This window comes from Oncorhynchus mykiss, chromosome 10, assembly GCF_057628025.1.
Source record: "Oncorhynchus mykiss isolate SJ-2025 chromosome 10, ASM5762802v1, whole genome shotgun sequence".
Lineage (NCBI taxonomy): Eukaryota > Metazoa > Chordata > Actinopteri > Salmoniformes > Salmonidae > Oncorhynchus > Oncorhynchus mykiss.
Window position 1 is genome coordinate 39,440,349 of NC_143031.1, and position 13,597 is coordinate 39,453,945.

Genomic DNA, 13,597 nt, shown 5'->3' on the forward strand with positions numbered 1-13,597 from the left:
CAGCAACAGAACCGACCAGGTATTTCACATGAACTCATCTTCTCTGCACTCAAGTAGACGTCAACACAAGCACAGTGACCTCCAGCACCTTAGAGAGCAGGCTGGGAGAAGAGGGGTGGGGGTGGCTGAATCACTCGGACTTGCAGTGCATAGGTTCTCTATGGGGAAGGACTCACATGTGATGTGCATAAACCAATATTACATCTCTGTGGTGAGATGTCAAGTGGTGCTGGTGCCTTATGTTCATCAATAGGTAATGGGAAATAGTGGGTTTCATCTTCATGGTGTATGAAAGCTATTCACAGTTGAATCCTTCTTATGGCATAGTAGTACCCTTAGGTTATATGGCTGTACAATAATTAGTTTCATTATATGCTTTTAAAATACAAATTGAGTGGTCACTTAGTGGTCAAACATTGACTACCAGTATTTGAAGATTAGGGTGGGATGAAATCTCTAAACTATGAAATGCCACCACCTGGTGCCTGGATAGCAATTTACAGTAGCTCTGTCGGGAAGAGCTGTTCACCACACCATATCAGATGGCTACAACGCATATTTCAAAATGTGTTAAACTATATTTTATAATTGGTATGCTTTTTGCACAGACATTATTAGTATCTTTATTAAATTGTTTCCCATGTCAGTTGAATGCCGGCTAGAATGATGCATGATACAGAATTATGTATTGTAAAATCCAACCAACCACAATGTGATACATGCATAAAACGTATATGGATACATGTCTCAGCAGGTCTCAATGGTGTGTGACTGTGAGGACCACTTAGGGCAGTTCAGATTTGCTTGAATAAAATATAATCTCTCTACGCTTCTGATTTATATAATATTTCCAGTTGTTCAACCTGCATGAATGTATATATTGGCAATACCTTCGCAATGTTGCTGGGGGAACCACCAATTTAAAAAAAATACTTCTTAGATATACAGCTGACGAATACAGAGGCCTCGAATAGCTTCCGTTTGGCACTGGCGTTGATTGGACAGTTCAATAGTCTGCTCTCCACTTGCCCAGTGAGCGGTGCAGACTGGTAGACGAGCTCGGATATTATATTACACTTCAATGGAGGAACAGCCCAAAGATCGGGCACAAGAGAGACGATATTACCACCATGGAGAAGAAAGAAACCCCATTCAATACAAAACATCTTTAAAAAATGATCAGATCTCCTTCCAGTACCAGCATCAGGAAACGCAGACGAAGAAAACAGGTTGGGCCATCCGGAAAAGTTAGCAAGCTAGCTAATGTCAATGACTTAGCTAGCCAGTTTATTACTTACGTCGATGTAGCTTGCGTGACTCATAGCAGAGTGGCTGCAAGCTGTTAAAAAAACATATTTAGCTCATTAGTTAGCTGGGTCAAGCGCTGCATATTGCTGGATGGGGTAGTTAAACATCGCGTGACAGCTGATGGTTTGACGGATGCGGATTGACCTTGTGCGCCGGTTTCACCACCCATTTCTAAATTTATGCTACTCCCTGACAAAATTCCCCTGTGTTACTAATTAGTCATTTTGTAGTTCAATTGATTTGTCACGTGCATACGTTGACTTTGTCAAAAAACTCATGCAAATTTGGTCGGAATTCCGTGACATGTTTTGCTAAGAACAACACGCCGGCTCCACTGGAATGTTCTGAGTTGCTGTTTCCCGTCGGCCATGTTAGAAAATGCGAGATGGAAAGCTAACGAGCTAGCTAGTTAATCCTAGCAACGAGAGTGAGATTTGTCCATAAAACAAGTTTCAATTTGATTTTGTTTACTACCACCTGACTGCAGACAGGTCCGCAAAAGCAAGATGGCTAACTAACTTACTTTTGAGACTTTTCGGGGATGAAATAGCTAGTTAGTGCAAGACATTTTACACTTGCGAGCAGGTTCGGCTGGGTTGGGCCTGTTGCGTTTATTTAACCATGATGAAGCCACGCAAACATCTTAGCCTGGGTAGGTGATTTGACGACATAGCATTTTCTTGCTAGCAAGCGGGCTGATTCATGGGATTTTGATTTTAAGAAACAATTCAGAACCAATTTCTGCTTGTTTTAGCTAACGAAGTACGTGACTTGAAATGTAATTGTAGCCTCAACAGTTTCTTTCGACAAGTTCACACTTGATGGCATGCATAAAACAAAATGTTACATACCTTGGCTTTAGTTCAGACAAGAAAATAGAACACCATTTAACACAAATGTAGTTATTCTGGCTATAACATTAAGATGTTTTGTTAATCGGTATTTTATACGTGTATTTTAGGCGCAATGACATAGTCTTTAATCTAGTTTAAAATGTTGTCTTTAGATGCTGCTATGCAACGCATTTTTGTATTAGCTAGCGAAGTCAAGCCCAGTTACATTGATAAGGGGAAGGTGGTTGACAAACGTTTATAGGATAATGTCATGGTAATTTCTACCTACAGCACACATTTTTCTTAAGTGATTTCTGTATGGTATCTAGTCACAAGTAGGCTTGGGACTACTATGTTCAAGGGAATCTGATCTGGCACTGGTGTGTGGTTGTTTGCTGCCAGCTGACCTATTCAGTCTAAATAGACATGATACAGCATCTTATAAAGGCCTTGGCATGTTTCCTGTAAAAGGAGCCTCTAACTTGCATTCTTGTAGACAGATTAGGTCTGTTAGTCCCTTTTGATATATTTTGAGAGTGAGGTGGTAGGGAATTATGGACTTTGCTTGGACTTTATAGTCTACACATGTATTATTGGCAGTGCAACTAACTTTCGTTTTCTTTTACAGGCAATGGAAAAATAAACACCGGTGAGGTGGAGGGGGAGAAGATTCTGTCTGCAAAGAATTTTGTTGGTATCCCTCTTCCCACCCACAGCAATGGTAACAGACATTTGATAAATGCTAACGTAAAACAGAAGTCAACACGCAATGTTTTTACCACTCTTTCAAAAGTTGGCAGCAAAGAGGGTCTTGTTCACAAGAAGAATATGGACCGCATAAGTGACAAGGCCCAGGATTTCACTAATCACTATGAGGGAAAGTTTTTGGACAAAAAGGAATCTGCTTTGTTTCTGAATGGGGTGGTAAACTCTGCTCATATTACAAATGGTTACTCCAGCAAGTCACCCCCTGATAATGATGGCAGTGGCTCAGAAGGTGGATATACTACTCCTAAGAAACGCAAGACCAGACGCAACAGCATCAAGAACACAGAGCATGTGACAAGAGAAAGGGAGAGAGTCATGCAGCAGGGCAATGCCACACAGGAGCCAGAGGATTCTGAACTTGAACCAACAGAGAAATTGGTGAGCTCGCGAATTGACCATAAAGCAGACGCCCAGACAGCAGTCAAGCGGATGGATGCTCCAGAGGTGGCTATGGGTGAACTGCAGAAGAAAAACTCAGACAGTAAGACTGCTGCAGGTGCCTTTGGTAAAAAGTTTGAGAATAGGCCCAAAGCCAAGCTCTCCTCCTCTTCGAAAGAGGACTCTTGGACTTTATTCAAGCCCCCTCCAGTATTTCCTGTGGACAACAGTAGTGCTAAAATAGTGCCCAAGATTAGTTATGCAAGTAAAGTTAAGGAGAACCTCAACAAAGCAGCCCAGGCTGGAGGAGAGGTGCAGACTCCTCAGGTGCCTGGTAGACTCTCACAGGTCCCCATGTCTGCTATGAAAACCATCATCTCAGCTAGCTTTACTAATGGCCCCGTTTCTGGAGATGGAAATAGTTGCCCGTCTGTTGGTACCTTCTTCACTCCTGCTGCTAGTAGTATTCCGCCAGCCCCCTCTCTCCCATGTGGGGAGAACGTAGCATCTACTTTGGACAATGACTATAACTCTTTAACCAACCCTGCAGCTGTAGATCTGAGAAAGTGTACTCTTTTCATTTACCCCCTAAACCCTTTAAATATGCAACCTGTGCTCCCTAGTGCTCGCCAAGTGGACACCCAGGCTGCTCAGACAAATCAGAAAGCCTTGGGGGACATTTTCCAGAATCAGTGGGGGCTGTCTTTCATCAACGAGCCAAACGTGGGGCCAGAAGGAGGAAGCGGCCCGGTGGCTGCCGTGGAGGGCAAGGCTGCGGTGGTAACATTTCAAGGGGAGCAATGCCCTGCTGCCAAGCCAGTCCTTGACTCTAATCTATCAATCCCAGAGCCTTTGCCTCTCACTTTGGCTCAAGACTCAGAGAAAAGGACTAGTGCCCCAGCTTGCCCACCTGCTACAGTGAAGGGTGAGGATGGGGAAAAGACTCAGCTGTCTAGACAGGAGAAGACAAAGGGCGAGGCTAAGAGTCCAGGTGCAGTTTTGTTGGCCTCTTGTAAAGACAGTGCTGAGCCTGCCCAGGCCCCCCTGACCAACCTAGTGTTGGGACTGTCTAAAGAGCCGCCCCATTCTAAGAGCCTGGACAGAGGTAGCTGGGGGTCGTTTGATCTGAAAGCTGCTGTTACTTATCACACTAAAGGTAACTCCTCTTCCCCTGCTTTATCAATTCTATGAACATATGTATTAGAGGTCGACCGATTTATGATTTTAACACCGATACCGATTTATTGGAGGACCAAAAAAAGCCGATACTGATTAATCGGCCTAATTTTTATTTATATATATATATATATATATATATATATATAATGACTTACAACAATACTGCATGAACACTTTTTTATTTTAACTTAATATAATACATTAATAAAATCTATTTAGTCTCAAATAAATAATGAAACCATGCTTAATTTGGTATAAATAATGCAAAAACGCAGTGTTGGAGAAAAAAGTAAAAGTGCAACATGAGAAAAAGATAACGTTTAAGTTCCTAGCTCAGAACATGAGAACATATGATGCTGGTGGTTCATTATTCCCAGTTAAGAAGTTTTAGGTTGTAGTTATTATAGGAATTATGACGCGTCGACCATTTCTTTCTCTACCATTTGTATTTCATATACCTTTGACTATTGGATGTTCTTATTGACACTTTAGTATTGCCAACCTAATCTCAGGAGTTGATAGGCTTGAAGTCATGAACAGCGCTGTGCCTCAAGCATTGCTAAGAGCTGCTAGCAAAAGCAGTAAAGTTTGAATGAATGCTTACAAGCCTGCTGCTGCCTACCACCGCTCAGTCAGACTGCTCTATCAAATATCAAATCATAGACTTAATTATAATATAATAAACACAGAAATATGAGCCTTTGGACATTAATATGCTCAAATCCGGAAACTATCATTTCGAAAACAAAACATTTATTCTTTCAGTGAAATTCGGAACCGAACCGTAGTTCTGGCAAATTAGTTCGCAACAAGCGGCCCAAACTGTTGTACATACCCTGACTCTGCGTGCAAGAGAAGTGACACAATTTCCCTAGTTGATATTGCCTGCTAACATGAATTTATTTTAACTAAATATGCAAGTTTAAAAAAATACTTCTGTGTAATGATTTTAAGAAAGGCATTGATGTTTATGGTTAGGTACATTCGTGCAACGATTGTGCTTTTTTCACGAATGCGCGTTTGTTAATCATCCCCCGTTTGGCGAAGTAGGCTGTGACTTGATAAATTAACATGCACCGCATTGATTGTATGCAACGCAGGACAAGCTAGGTAACCTAGTAATATCATCAACCGTGTGTAGCTAACTAGTGATTATGTGAAGTGATTTTTTTTAATTTTTATATAAGATAAGTTTAATTCTTGCTAACAACTTACCTTGGCTCCTTGCTGCACTCGCATAACAGGTGGTCAGCCTGCCACGCAGTTTCCTCGTGGAATGCAATGTAATCGACCATAATCGGAGTCCAAAAATGCAGATTACAGATTATGAAAACTTGAAATCGGCACTATTTAATGGGCCATGCTGATTAATAGGTTGACCTCTGATATGTATTACACATTGGTAGCGTTAACCTACTATTTCACTTGCACCAAAAGCTTTAAATCCATTAGCTTCACATTAAAGACAATGTGTCTAATAATACAATTGTCTTATGCATCTGGAGATGATAATCTGTTTGTTTTTTTTCTCTACAGAAATGGAATATGTTTTCAATTTGCAAAAACAAGGTAAAGTAAAAAGTCTCTCTTTTCTGTGTAGTGTATTTTTTAAGTTGTGAAGTTGGGTTTTCTATTTGATGTTCAAAGGTATACAGCTGAAGTTTGAATAACATGCATTATGCGTTAAGTTCCCCAGGGCCTTCACACTCGATTTCTGTCCTTCTCCCCCCCCAGATCCAAAAAGAGTAGTCTGTTATGACACGACCAAGGATGGACCTGATCAGTGAGGTAGTGAATGTCAACAATTACATGTACCTTCTCCCTACCTGGGTGCTGCAGATGTCTTCTTTGGCGGTTATGATCCCTTTGGAAAACAAAATCGAGTCAACTGTGATATTGGGACAGAAAGATGCATGTCCTGTGACATACATTTATTGGAATACAGAATGGGATTATGGGATTTGTTTTTTGGGGGGTGCGTCAGAGAAGAGGAAGATGACAAGGGAAGGTGTAATATGAGGAAATATTAATCCAATTATTGGCATTAAGTTGAGCGCAGGAGCTTCGGCTGACGCTCTGGACTACACAAAGACTCAAACACTTGAAAGAAATTTTGGGTGCCTCTCCCATGTGAATGGACACTTGTGACACTTTCTGCTGTAATAGATGTTGGTCTCATAATAGCTCCTTCCTCTGGGTGTTGGGGACATAAGACTGAGGAAGGTGCAAACTGCACCTCCTGAGCCTTTATCCTTTTGCCCATTGAACTGTGGTGACTATGTCTGACAGTAGGATGCCTCAATCATTTTATTTCCTCATGCATTCAAATTAGTCCAGTATATGTAGATTTGTGTATGTGTGTATGCATAAATCATAACATCAGTATATGTGCACATTTGAATACATTTTAAAAGAAAATGAACTAGAAATTCTAAGAATGCCTTGAAATTTACAAAATGTGAAGATTATGAGAAGGCTGGTAGTATTGATAAGCCTGTTAGGCTGCAGGTTAAATGAGAAATATATATGTTTAGGGAACGCATTTGTCTTAATTACTTTAGTGAATTAACTATGCCCAGCAAAGACCTGACTGCTTGGTATCAGTTTTGACAACTATTTTACTCTGTTTTGTATGGTTTAGCGATTTCAGATGTGATTTACAGTAGCAACAAACTCCCAGAGCACAGATAGAGACGTGTCAAATCAGAATGAAACTAAAGCCATGTCATAATCTCGTGGTTCGGTTGTCAGTTTTTGGTAGCCGTGCTAATCAGTAAAAAAGTTGCGGCATTAATTGTCTTCATCTGAGTTTAGCTTTATTTGTACTTTTATTTCTTCTTAATCCTTGCTGTTTTCAGTCTACATATTTCATTAATTTCAGATTAAGATTGATGTAGGCTATTCCTTAATTTTAGATGTAGGTTCTCTTGAGCTTTTCACTTGATTGTGGGAGTTTCCGGGAAGATGAGAAAAGTGACATTGTGGAGCAAGGGCTATCTATGTATGTGATATTTCAAAATAACTTTTTTTTTGTTTGGTGTATTTCATCAGTAAGGAGGTTCAAAATGTCTAATTCATTAGGCCTGTCTAAGCTATATTTGCTGACACCATGTGGAGAAATGGCAAATTTCTTATTTTCTTGCTCAAGCAATTTGCTTTTGATTTGCTGACCAACCTGTTCAGCATAGGATACTATTTGCCCTTTCAGCATTTGGTCTTTAATCTCTCTCTCTTATGACAATGTATTTCTTGCACGTGTTTACTGGTGTGGATGAGATGTGAGAAGTCGCAGTATAATATAACCAAGCAAATATTAGACAGAAAACAATCGCAATACTAATCATTTCATGTCCCAGACCAGCCGCTATTTGTTATACTGTGCATAGAGATTTGGTGGTGATGGCGTTTCATAATACCGTATCATCGAGTTAGTCTTTGATCAAAGTGACTGTCAAGAGGCCTAAACATGTCCAGGCAGGCCAAATTTGTCAATACATTGAGTGGACAACCACGATGTCATTGGTACTACCATCTCCCTCTCAGTTGGGTTTTTGGTTTTGCGCTAAGGAAGGACATTTCGTTTCTTTTCTCTAGCATAAATTATTTGGTTGTGTGGATTAATAGCACTTTATTTAACAGTTTTTTTTATCTTTCAATTACTACAGATATACAGTACCAGTCAAGTTTGGACACACCTACTTGTTCAAGGGTTTTTCTTTATTTGTACTATGTTCTACATTGTAGAATAACAATGAAGACCTCAAACTATGAAATAACAAAAAAAAGTGTTAAACAAAGTTTCCACTCTTTGCCTTGATGAATGTTTTGCACACTCTTGGCATTCTGTCAACCAGCCTCACCTGGAATGCTTTTCGAACAGTCTTGAATGAGTTCCCACATATGCTGAGCACTTGTTGGCTGCTTTTCCTTCACTCTGCGGTCCAAACCATCTCAATTGGCTTGAGGTTGTGTCACCAGTGTCACCAGTAGAGCACCATCACACCTCCATGCTTCACGGTGGGAATCATACATGCGGAGATCATCCGTTCACCTACTCTGCATCTCACAAAGACAAAGCGGTTAGAACCAGAAATCTCAAATTTAGACTCCTCAGACCAAAGGACATATTTCCACTGGTCTAATGTCCATTGCTCGTGTTTCTTGGTCCAAGTAAGTCTCTTATTATTGGTGTCCTTTAGTAGTGGTTTGTTTGCAGCAATTCGACCATGAAGGCCTGATTCTCCTCTGAACTGTTGATGCGGAGATGATTCTGTTACTTGAACTTTGAAGCATTTATTTGGGCTGCAATCTGAGGTGGAGTTAACTCTAATGAACTTATCCTTTGCAGCAGAGGTAACTCAGGGTCTTTCTTTCCTGTGGCGGTACTCATGAGAGCCAGTTTCTTCATCTGCACTTGATGGTTTTTGCGACTGCACTTGAAACTTTCAAAGTTCTTGACATTGTACGAATTGACTGACCATGTCTTAGAGTAATGAGCTGTTCTTGCCTTAATATGGACGTAGCCCTGTTTGGTAAAATACCATCTTCTGTATACCACCCCTAACTTGTCACAACACAAGTGATTGACTCAAACACATTAAGAAGGAAAGAAAGTCCACAAATTAACTTAACAAGGCACACCTGTTAATTGAAATGCATTCCAGATGACTGCCCCAATGAAGCTTGTTGAGAGAATGCCAAGAGTGTGCAAAGCTGTCAAGGCAAAGGGTGGCTACTTTGAAGAATCTGAACTCTATTGATTTAACACTTTTTTTGGTTACTACATGATTCCATGTGCTATTTCATAGTTTTGATGTCTTCACTATTATTCTACAATAGTGAAAATAAAGAGAAACCCTGGAATGAGTAGGTGTGTCCAAACATTTGACTGGTACTGTGTATATATATTTATATAATGACATACTAACTTCTTTTAAGAATGGCTTTGGTTGGACTGTTCTTTTTAAGAAAAATAAATGAATAAATACAAAACGTCACTCAGGTAGCATTGGTAAAGCCATGACAAAGTTGGAACAATTTTGTTTTCTGCCAAATGGTTCAGAACAAGATCCTCATATTGTGCTCAAATTTGAATTGCTAAAATATTGAATTGGAGTCATATTTCATAATAAAATACCAAAATATTTAGCTTACAGAAAACACTGACATTGCTTGCAAGCAGCTGTCATACATGTTGTGTAGGCTTCAAACTTTTTTAAGTTCTCTGTTTAGGCAATTTCACTTTAAGCACACTGATTTTCACCATTTCCCACCTGTTATTGGACAGGGTGATCTCTTACTGTCCTTGATTCTTTTGTCATTCATGACCTGAAGCACTTCTCTGTGTTCCCAGTCCAGGTTATATGCAATGGCAGGAATCTATGTCTGTGCTTCCTAGTCCAGCCCTCTCTGGTCACGTCATGGCTTGTTCTTGCAGACTGAGAGGGAACTACAAGAAGGTCACACATACCCCTGCTGTGTACAAAACTGTGTCTCACATACACTTAAAGGGCAATTCTGACACTTTTCAACCTCATGCATCATCTCCGCACCATACCAGTGTCTCTACATATGAAAAACACACATTTCTGTGGTTTAGAAGAAAAGTATTAAAAAAAGGCTTCTCTGTGACATCACAGGGTAGGTTTTAAAAGTAAGAAACTGATTTTCCAAAACCAATACATTTCTAGCCAGGGGGAGGGTATTTTCTTGCTCCCCACATCATTGTGAATCTCATTGCATTTGAGAAATTGCTGTTTGTCATCAGGTAGAACTTTTTTAGTAATGCACCATTTTCACATGTGTAGACACTGGTATTGTGCTGGAGATAATGAAAAGTGGTGAGATTGCCCTTTTTAAGTTACTTCGCTGTGGAATTCAAAGCAAAGGATTGACCTCTGGGATGTGGTATTTTACTAAGTGTTATCAGATGGGGAAACTCCTGTCGAGCAAAATAATATCTTATTTGGCTAATGCTGGACAATGGCGAAATGTATCTGTTTTATTTTGTCTTGATCGGCAGTGGGAATTGTTTTTGCGATGGACAACCAAGTTTGAATAGTTTGCAATGGTGACATTGACGGCAAAAAAATAAAATGTATATCTTCTTTTAAAAATGTTACTTGTACTTTGAATGTTCATGCAGTCGATTTATGTTACTTTACTTGGTTCCCCAAAATATTGGAATAGAAAACACCAGATCATACCACGGGGTAAAAAAACAAAACAAGTTTGTAATTTTCATGACCCTAATCTCTTTTTTATTTTTTATCCTGAGTGTGAGAACAAGTATGCTTCTTTGTGAAAGCGGGCAGGCAATCTCTTTTGAAGTCGGTGTGTAAAAGTGCTCTAACAGTTCTAAGTACATATTATGTTCATTGTTTTGATCCAGACATGTCCCCTTTTATTTGAGTCTTAAGAGGGCTCATTGATCTCTAGGGAAATAACGCATAAGTTTTCCCCCTTAGATATTTTAAAGCACTTAAGTCAAATGGGTATTTTTTTGTATTTAAGAAAATAAAATAGCTATATTAATTCAACGATGGTGTAATAGGATGTAAACCAAAAACTGGTTCTTAAAAGAGGAGTTGGTTTGAGAAATACTTTGCTACAAGAGAGCGTGTTTGTGCTTTGTGTGGTGAAAGAAAATTGAGAAAGTGATTTCTGTCTGTATTTTCATCCCCCTTAGGATGTGCAATCACCTCAAGGATTCTCGCACAGTTCTCCGAGTTCTGAATAGGAGGACTGCTGTTTGATGTGTGTGTGTAAAAGTGAGCTCTTCCAATTATATGCAAGTTCCCCCTTTTTTTCCAAGACCCTTGTATCATGTTCATGTGCCTGTGTGAAAAGTATGCTTTTACAGTGATTTGGATCTTTTTTTGTTTGTTTTGAAAATCATTTGTGCCATGTCTTTTTGTTATAAAAAAAAATCTACATTTGCAATGTTGTTTAACATTTTTTACAGCTTCCTTTCACTGACATGGAAGAAGCTGAAAGCAATGTGCGTTTTTAGATGTTTTGAATAAATTTCACAGCTCAAAATCGAATGATGTGCAACATCTTTCAGTGGGCTTTTAATGAAACCTGCTTGGTGGTATGTTATAGTCTGTCCGTTAAGTTAGTAGAGCAATTTTGAATTTGACTTTTGAATTGATCTAACGCATTAATGTATTAACTTTATGTTTAATAAGCAGTTTTTGTTTTATTTTGTGTCACTTAATTTATTTGTAGATGCACAACTAGAATGGAACTATTTTGCTTCAAAGGAAAATGATGGGGAGAATTAGGTTAAGCTGTCTCGTTTTTTAACTCTTAACAAGTACCTACTTTTTTAAGACCATTTCATTATTGAATCTCAATTCTCATTTTATATAAAGCCCCAATGTTCAGATCTTTGTGTCTGAAAACAAATGGTAATGGTGGAGCTATGAGCACTGAAAGAAATCCAGAGTGTTCCTATAAAGAATTTGTCCCTGATGTTCTTCATCACATGTTAAAGGGGAGCGACATAAAGGGGATTGATATACTGTTTGACAACTCTTATTTTTTGTTTGCCAAAGGTACTAGTCTACTTTTCAGATATTTAGCCGCTGTATGGTCCATGCTCTTAGATTGGAAAGACTGATGGTTTAAGCCAGCCTTTGTCTGAGCCAACAGCAGCTGAATGCCACTGTGGGAGTCTGTGTTGGTATGAGTGAGGACACATTTAAATTAAATAAAAACATGTAAATAGAAATCACAAATACCGAAAGTGCTGCTTCTTCATCCAGTTATCGATTGTCTGTAATGGGAAATGCTGGACTCAAGGTGAAAATGGAGCGAACACCGTCTCCCATGCCTCCTGGGGCTATTTTGTTTACTCTCTTTGGCACATGAGAGCTATTTGTAGATGCACATTATGTTAAAGACAAGTGAAAAGTGTTTATTTCTGGGGCTCCACAGTAGCTTTTTGAAAGATGGTGTGGTCATACTGAGATGTGTGTCTGAAGAAAACAGCTGTGTGTGGTGCCAAGTCCATCTTTGTACTCTTTCTCTCTGTCATCTCTGTGCCTGTTGATGGATTATCAATTGGCTCCTAGGAAATTTGCCCCTCAGAATTTGAGGCATTTACAAGTTGACATTTACAAGTTTTAGTGTGAAATGGTTTTATTTTCAGAACTTAACAAATGCATTTTTTTTAGCATGATAATATCCCTCAATTTCCAAATAAATGCAAGAAATTCAGTGTTCACAATTTCAGTTTCCATTAAACTGTAAAATGTTCTTTAAAAATCCTCACTGGTTTCAGTTTTTTTGTTCTCCCCTAACATTTTCAATTGAGATCTCATTGCAGGAAAACAAAGGATTTCACAGTAGGTCCTGTACAAGGCGTGGAAAATTAAGTGCACCTCACTCACCTATTGCTGAATTTTCTATGAAAATGGAAGTTTGCTGCAGCACCTCACGTCATGGTATATAGGCTATGTTGGTGAGCATTTGAAAGTTGAGTAATATCATGTTTGATTTCTGGTACCATTCTACCATTTTATGTCAGTATTTTGGGATTAACAAATGTTTAAACATTTGCCCTGGTCTGGCAAGGAACAACAAAATGGTGTTTGTAATTCTAAACACAGTTCCTTCCATGCTACAGGTAGAGGACAAAACATGGAAACTGGGGGAAATGAGGAACAACAAGTACCCAAAGCAGAGGCTACATTGGCAACCTGTCCATAAAAATACTTCAGATAGCAGAGAAAAAGCCTGTCATTTGTGTTTGTCTAAAAAATGAACACGAGTGGTGAAGCACTGTCTGTTACCCTCAGAACATCCCCCATCTCCTGGCTGTTCTGAACCACTACAGTATAGCCAGTTATACATTGTGGCAGGCAGCGCCTTGGGATTGAGTTTGCTGTTAGTTGGAATGATGTGTAATGCTGATGCCTGTGTCTGGGCTTTCTGTTTCTCTGACTGTCTCAGGGGCTGCATAGCAGATTTTAAATTTCTCTCTGATCTAGTTTGACTGTCTGCCTTGCTCGGTGGCGTTGGTGGCATCCATCCGCAAAGCCCAACTGGAGTGCAGCAACAGGAGGGAAGAGAGTGGATTTGAACCTCCATTCCTGAAGCCAGAACAACAACCCACTTGTCAAATA

The 13,597-nt window shown here is 39.5% G+C and overlaps 1 protein-coding gene across 2 annotated transcripts; it reads left to right on the forward strand.

The window, feature by feature from the left end:
* Positions 1–762: 762 nt before the first annotated feature.
* LOC110533863 (nuclear FMR1 interacting protein 2) lies at positions 763–12,737 on the forward strand. 2 transcript variants are annotated; one of them, XM_021618420.3, is made up of 4 exons: positions 763–1,229; positions 2,770–4,443; positions 6,003–6,035; positions 6,201–12,737. In XM_021618420.3, exons 1-4 carry the CDS (start codon positions 1,082–1,084, stop codon positions 6,251–6,253), a joined length of 1,908 nt encoding a protein of 635 aa, XP_021474095.3. In that variant the 5' UTR covers positions 763–1,081; the 3' UTR covers positions 6,254–12,737. The 2 variants fall into 2 exon arrangements, with proteins under 2 accessions (XP_021474095.3, XP_021474096.2); XM_021618421.3 differs by having other exon boundaries at positions 1,187–1,960.
* Positions 12,738–13,597: the final 860 nt, after the last annotated feature.